At 38.2% G+C, this 7,906-nt stretch overlaps 1 protein-coding gene across 1 annotated transcript in view; it reads right to left on the bottom strand.

Annotated features, from left to right (window-relative positions):
• Nucleotides 1-3,708: 3,708 nt before the first annotated feature.
• Nucleotides 3,709-7,906, bottom strand: part of LOC107757550 (sodium/calcium exchanger 2-like) — a 26,778-nt gene continuing 22,580 nt past the window's right edge. The window contains exons 10-15 of the mRNA XM_016575065.1: nt 6,719-6,736; nt 6,499-6,611; nt 5,576-5,641; nt 5,103-5,202; nt 4,682-4,951; nt 3,709-4,604 (exon numbers count right to left, since the gene is read on the bottom strand). Of these exons, the coding sequence (XP_016430551.1) occupies nt 4,228-4,604; nt 4,682-4,951; nt 5,103-5,202; nt 5,576-5,641; nt 6,499-6,611; nt 6,719-6,736 (944 nt within the window). The 3' untranslated portion in view covers nt 3,709-4,227. The remainder of the gene's footprint in view (nt 4,605-4,681; nt 4,952-5,102; nt 5,203-5,575; nt 5,642-6,498; nt 6,612-6,718; nt 6,737-7,906) is intronic.

Raw genomic sequence — 7,906 nt, 5'->3', positions numbered from 1 at the left:
ATAAATCTCTCTGTAGCCACGTTTTCTTTGGGGTCTTCAAAAGGTGTCCTCAGTCTCATCGACAGCAAAGGATGGTTTCGATTTCAAAAGTAAATATTCCATATTCATGAAAAATGTTCTAAACGATTAAGTCCCAAAATAAAAATTAAGAATCGAGTTGAAGATCCAGCACGTCTAATGAATGTTTATTTGCAACTGTTAATCATTTTCAAACATTTACACAATGCAGGCTTAACCTTACAGTAGTGCTCAACACTGTCAGACTTTGACAGATCACTTGAATTAAGATGATCAAAGTTGAACAACAACCCTATTTTTTGTATGGACCTCACATAAAAAAGGTTTAGATCCTTAGGTTGGGGACATGCAAAATAATTAAACTGCACCTTCACTTCCATTTTTCTTTTCAGTCTCTTTATTTTGCCCTGATATCTATCTCTCACATGACTTTAATACTCAAGATTTAACAAAACACTTTCTAAATTGCCTACATGTCAAAATTAGTACATCACCACAATATCTTTATAGAAAAATAAGATTTGAGTTTGAAGAAGCTGCTTTCCTTGGAGGGTGTCGATCTAGCATGTTATTCATTACTATGTTAAAGTCACCACCTAAAATCAGAAAGGCAGTAGGATATTTCTCTAATGCAGATGAAAGTTTTTGATCTAGCATGTTAAAGAGAGTGCAGTTTCCCGCAACAGAGTTGTATCCATAGATGTTGACAATAATTACTATAAATTGGTTAACAACAACTACTATTAGCAGGAAGTGACCTGAAGGATCAATACTGGTTTCCAGAATACGACCATTAAAATTATACTTCATAATCCCTACTCCAGCAGAATATTCTGACCCGTGTGACAGCCATATTTCATTGCCCCACTGTGACCTCCAGAATTTGGTGTCTTTAACTGTAGAGTGACTTTCCTGGAAAACAGAAATCTACTTTGTGCCTCTTAGAAAACAAAAATAAAGCCTTCCTTTTAACATTGTTTTTCAAACCCCTGGCATTTAAAGAAAACAAAGACATAAAAATGAAAGAAGAATATAATACCTGAAGAACTAGGTAGGCTATAGAACAAGATATCAATTAGAACAGAAGAAACTTCACTAAAATAAGACAAAAAAAGCGATAATTCGCTTGACTCTGCAACAAAGAAATTATAATAAGTATAAGGGCATGAGCAAAAGTCTGTTTTGTTTTCTTTTCCCCTTAATGACAGTTCTCTCTCACTTTCGTTCTTTCAGCCATAATGATTTAGAAATAGCGGGCCAAATCGGCTGCCAGGCCACCGGGAATTGGTCCCGGTTCTCCCGATGGCCAGTCCGCGCCTGATTTCCACAGACACACAGAACGTTCAGGATTCATATATTGTCTTTTTGCGGCTTCATATTTTAAGTCTGCTATCCCAGGAGAAACTTTACCGAATAAGTCGATTAGAATCTTCCGGACATCTTCTCCTCGCTGCTCCTGAATACCGGCCACTCGTAGATTCCACCTCCTTTTGTAAGCATCCAGTTCGTCTCACACGTAGCACACAGTTCTCTTTTTCCAGTGATTCCACCCGGTTCTGTAATGTTCTGTATATATATATCCTTATATATATATATATATTAGGCTATTATATAGTATTATATTGGTTCAACACATTATATTGTTTTTTTTTGTTTTGTTTTTTGAGTCAATAAATTGTAATTTTGGCTGCTTTGCCCATGACACAGCTCAGCAGGGACATGCGTTTATCGCATGAATTAAACAAGACATGAAGTGTCTAAAATAAATGTGCACAGTTCAGCTGAATGATGACGTTTACTTTGACTGTAAGTTATGCTTTGCACAATATTAACAAACTGTACACTGAAACAAAATAACCAGAACATTAATAACTGATAGAGCTCGTGGTTTATCTGTCAATCAGATGCGCTCTCGGCCTCTGATCTATGCTCGTCACGTTTTCTTTTATGATTCTCAGTGGCTGATAGAAATGTTTTACAAAAATAGTATTTTAGATGGTAATAAGATCAAGACCCTCGATGACGTCATGATCTATTCGGTCGTTCCACCGTAAAATAACCTCTGAATCGTTTTTTTTGAACTGGTTCATTAAAACTATCTATCCGAATCAGGAAACTAATCAGACTTCTAATCACCTTTAGCGAGCATGAGGGAGGCGAATGGTAATAAAAATATAAAAATGAAAATAATATTTTATCTCACAACTATCGTAATTACAGCTTTTAGCGAGCATGAGGGAGGTGAATGGTGCTTCTCAAACGGAAGGCTGCATCCTAAAATTCAGATGATCAGTACCGACTCGTTTTCTTTGTGTTTATTTTCGTGAATTTAAATGTGTGCAGCCTTCCGTTTGAGAGACACCCATAGATAAGCTTTGTTGAACTGAAAAGGCTCTGAATGAATCGACTCTCGATTCCCAACGCCTCGGAATCGATTCTTTTTAGAATCGATTCCCAGCCCTACTATTTCAACATGGTGGACAGCTGCTGTGCGCCAGGATGCCAAAACAGGCAGGGGAAAGCTATGGTTGCCAACCGTCCCGTATTAGCCGGGACGTCCCACCACGGGTATATTGGGATCTGTTATGCTTAATCTATTAAGTTTTGCTATGTACAGGTCTATGTCTTTTGAATTAGAGTACGCAGTGAACTCTGTTGCCTTGAAACTCATGCTGGAGCCATTTATTTCATATTCGCTCCCGGCTGTCCCTGCCTGCCACGTGACGTCCGGAGCTCTATATGCTTGTGCGCGCTTTGATTGTGTGCGAGAACAACCCGTGAGTAGGCTATCGAATTGAGCTCTCTTTCGTTTCTTATTCTTGTGGTTTAAAATAGCTTGAACGTGTAAATTGGCAAATTAATCTGCGAATCACGTGCATGCCGAACGGTAGGGTCTCATCCGTACGTATTACGGATCGATCCATTTAACCCCTAATATGTGACAGATCAGAGCAGAAAAGATCTTTCATTTACTTATTTAACATGAAATCGTCAAATTGCTACTCCATATCAATCGCATAAAACGAAAATACTGAATAATAAGAACAATCATTAACACGCAATAAATAACAGTGTCAACACATTTTTCCCAGAACGTTCTTGCGACGCGCAATTCTTCCACGGCCCGGTGGTTGGAGACCTCGTCTAAGCGTCTCACTCACAAATTACAACAAAGATCATCTATATTTTTCCGCTATTGTGAGCCGCTGGAGTTTTGATATAATGCCCACATTATTATGTGTAGTTAGTAGTAATTTTCCAACATTCATAATTCTTACATCCTCCTTTGGAAAAGTAACTAAAGCATTTACGCACCTCGAAAATTCTTCAAAGTGCATTGTTGCTGTTTAATGTATATAAAAAGGAGAAAGAATTAGTCTATTAGAAAGGGATAGACTTTAATGAAGGGAATTATAAGTGAATGAGAACGATTCAAGGAATGTGGTGCTGGGATCATTACTACATTACGGCAAAATAATTGTAACTGTAATTTCATTTTTCATTTCTAAAAGCAACATGTTCCAATCAGAATACCAAGAGCACAATAAGAACATACATTTCCATTTATAAATGATTTTACTTAAATTTAAATGCTGAAGTGACAGCCTACAACATACTCATTATCTGAGTAAATATATTAATGTGAATTATGATAATGATAATTATCACATACTTTCTTTATTTGTCAGCTTTACAAGGTAGGTCCCAAAATGTCTGACATGATCCTTAAGTGAAACTGGCAAAAGAAGTTCAGTTTCACTTGTCAGTGAGTTTTTGGTCCTTTCTATGGAGAGCCATAAGTGCCTTTTCTCTCAGAGAGAGGGCTAGCATCTCTTCACAGGAACATCAATTACTGGTCATGAGTCAGCATATAAAATGACATATCAGACATCTGTCAAAAAAGTGCTACATCTTGCGGTTTGTTAAAAGTCCTCCATGCCACTGAGGGTCTGGTGGTGTCAAAAGTTCATAATACCACTAATGTGCTTTGAAGCCGAACAACAGCTGTACAGCAGTGCAGTCATTTCAGGTATGTTTGTTTATACAGAATGTGATATCTACTTTATGTACATATTACCATGGAATATACAGTACATTGTGCATTTCTCTCATAGCTCAGTTCTCACATAACTCATTTCATCTGAATGCCATTAGTGTAAGTGTTTATCTGTATTTGAGTCTGGTTGTTTTGTCTTTCTCTGTCTGTCCTCAGAAGCCGGTGATGTGGCAGTAGGCCTCTAGGCTGGAGAATGTGATGTAGAGAAGCCACAAACCAAGGAACAATAGTGAAGTCAGAACCTTTAGCGTTTTGGGCCCGCCCAGCTCTCCGCCCACCGATGGCTGCCGTCGTAGCATCAGCACACCGATGATGATGAAGGCGAAGATGGTGAAGAGTGTGACAGAGAATGCAAGGGAGCCGGGATCTACGTGAAACACCTGACCTTTGACCTCCCAGTAAATGGCTGAAATGGACCAGGCCACACCAATCCCCAGGAAAACATTAACAGCGTTGCTACCAGTTACATTTCCAACCGAAGCATCTGCATACTGATCCTGTTTAGCAGCGACCTTACTTGCAAATGTGTCTAAAAAGAGGAAGGGGAGAGGATAGTTGGTTGCTTTTGTCATATAATCAGACACACAAGCTATGATAAAGATTTACCTGGTATGGAGGTTCCTAAGGCAACGAACACTACAGCAGTGACTGTGTCACGGAGGCCCACCGTGCAGCCGAAGTGAGATGCCAAATCTCCAATGACGGCGGTTAGCAGCCCAATGACCAGAATGGACACAATAAAGCAAACCCAACCATTCCAGTATTCTGTGGGTGGAATGAACGCAAACAGAATCTTCCAGAACACTGTAACTGCGTGCATGAAATAATCACAGCACGATGGTTGCTGAGGCTCCCCTCCTTCCTCATCACCTTCTCCTGAAAGGAATGTGAGTAAAAGAGAAAGGTATAAATAAAACATGACCATCACCCAAAATAATCTCTTATGAGTTTTTACGCACACAAACACAGCATAAATCATTTCACATATATAGAAACACGCATAAACATTGAAATGATTTGATTCTACCTGCACTGACTGTTACAGCCTCGATGAACTGTTCTCTCCAGGAGTGTGTGCCAATTACGTCAGCAAGATTGGTATCCTTCAATAGGCGGTCTACTGTATTCTAAACACATATGTACACCACAGTGGAGCTCAGTGATTGAGAAATATATCCATTAAACAGCATTCAGTAAGTCGGCACACTGTTTGTAATATTGACAGTATTCTTGAATAATTTGCACTAAAGAACTGTTCATGCTCAGTTCTTGTTCAGCGAAATTAACATTTTGTTTAATTGAAAAATCATAGGTTACTGTAGGTTGTGTATAAAGCTTTAGTTTTAAAGCTTTCAAATAAAAACCAAATGAAAACAGAAAGTTGAGATTTGTGATGAGGAAATGAGATTTAATTGAATCCTCTGCAATCTTCATGCATTTAGGTGTGATTCAGTCAGAGATTGTTTAAAGGCTGAGGTTTAGGGCAAACCCAACACACACTTCACACTGAGGCAAGTGGTCTACTACCGCATCTAAGACTCCATTAGGGGCCATTCCCTGTCGGACCTATGAGAGGGAAGGAATCACAGCTTATACGGTTTCTGCCTGCATGAGACTGACTAAATTGGGCATCAGTTAATGTATATGTTACAAAAGCCCTAGCGGCCATGGATTATTATTATTTATCTTTCTTTTTTTTTCATTTGATCCTGACATAACAAAAGTTGCTTTCTCATTATCGCAACTTGTTGACTGTTATGGATATTTCAACAAAACGTTTGCTTCACTTAATAATAAAGTCAATACAATAAATGAATAAATATAGTCTAATCAATCACTGCTCATTTTTTTCCAGAGACAGTATGCTAAACATTTTTATTTGTGTAATTAACATTTTTAACATCTTTTTTTAACATAATTAACATCTGTCTAACAACAGAGCATTCAACACCACAAGTGCAGATGGAGTGCCTTCAGATATACGTAGAAGATAACTATTCTAGCTCCTTTTATTCAACCCACTTTATTTTCCTTAACCATTTGAAATAAAATTATATTACATAATTTGTTTGTTATGTTCATTAGTCCTGTAGGATAGGCTGACCATCTGACCATTACATGTAGGACAGCTTCTGATCAAACAGACTTGTGATTTGATGACATCATTACTGATTTATTTACTCAAAAACAGAAGTAACGTATGATGTTTGTGTATTTTAGTATTTCATTTGGTTAGTCTACAGTTAGTGCTGCTGATGGATAACGGGTCGGACATTACAAGAAAACAACTTTTATTATGTCGAGATTACAAGACAATTAAGTCGTGATATGAGAAAACAAGAAAGAAAAATAATAATAATCCATGTCCTCCTACGGCTTCCGTAGTTTGTTCCTGTATGTATACATTTGACCTGTGCGTGTACCTTGAAAGCCATGCTCTCCTCTATAATAACCTCTAACTTGCTGTGTTCTCCCAGTATGGGCTTTCCTTTCTCTGCTATACGTCTGGCCTCCTCCACTTCCGGACCAGGGGTGGCTGGGGAAAACAAGAGGGAGAGAAAAGGAGAAATATTTATGGACAAAATTGCATATATACTGCAAAAGAAATGTACAAAAAGAAAAGAGTTAGTAGAATCATCTTACCCTGATTCAAAAGCAGATCTATATGCAGCATGCAAGTAGAAAACGAATCAATAAATGAATCAGTCAATCGAATAATGAATAAACTGTATCTACACTATAGTTCTAAAGTTTTTGAAAGATGTCTCTTATGCTCATCAAGGCAGAAACCATACTAATATGCTGGTTTGGTGCTTAAGAAGAATTTCTTAGTAATGTTGAAAACAGTTGTGCTACTTCATATTTTTCTTGAAACCATCTATCCATCTATCTTAGGGTGACCAGACGTCCCCATTTTCCGGGGACAGTCCTGGCTTTTGGTGTCCTGTCCCGGACTGGAGCTGTCCCTGGAAATGTCCCTGTTTTACGGCACGTTCAAAACAAAACAACGATTACTCTCACCAGCAGAGGGCACTGCGAGCTATGATTACTAGTCGCGCGCCGCTACTGTAGCCATGAAGAATTTGGATGAGAGCAGAGCGCTATTATCATCAATTACCAAAAGAGAAGATGGTTTCAAGCTAGTCACATACTAACTATACATGTTAAAACAAAGTAATACTGTTTGTGTGCACTTTATAACAAGGCATGATAAATTTGTGGGATCGTTTTGCACACTGAAACTTCCGCCGCCACTCTTGATATGAATAATGTAAAAAAATAATAAACTAAACAATTACATTTGCTCAATTACATTTGCAGAAAGCACATACTTTGTGGTCAAAATGAGCCCAAAATGCAAAATAATAAGCCTGATTGGGGATAGTAAAGATCCATTTCCAAAATAAATATAAAATAACTTGGAAAAAATAATTTGAAAATTTGCAAGTACTTTATACTTACAGTTTGTGAATCTATCTATCTATCTATCTATCTGTCTGTCTATCTACACTTATGATATTGAAAAAAAAACAATGCTAACGCATTATAAACTAATATAATGTAAAGGAAACGGCGCTGAGGTTCGCTTCGTTTGAACCAGACAGTGTTGCCAACTTCTTTCAACTGAAAGTAGCTAAAGCACGCTTGAAAAGTCGGTAAAGTGAAGTGAAGTGACATGTGGCCAAGTATGGTGACCCATACTCGGAATTAGTGCTCTGCTTTTATCCCATCCAAAGTGCACACACACAGCAGTGAACATACACACACCGTGAACACACACCCGGAGCAGTGGGCAGCCATTTATGCTGCGGCGCCCGGGGAGCAGTTGGG

This window comes from Sinocyclocheilus rhinocerous, unplaced genomic scaffold, assembly GCF_001515625.1.
Source record: "Sinocyclocheilus rhinocerous isolate Xijiao unplaced genomic scaffold, SAMN03320098_v1.1 scaffold984, whole genome shotgun sequence".
In the NCBI taxonomy this organism is placed as follows: domain Eukaryota; kingdom Metazoa; phylum Chordata; class Actinopteri; order Cypriniformes; family Cyprinidae; genus Sinocyclocheilus; species Sinocyclocheilus rhinocerous.
The sequence above is the reverse complement of the archived record's forward strand: the minus strand, read 5'-3'. Positions and strand labels throughout refer to the sequence as shown.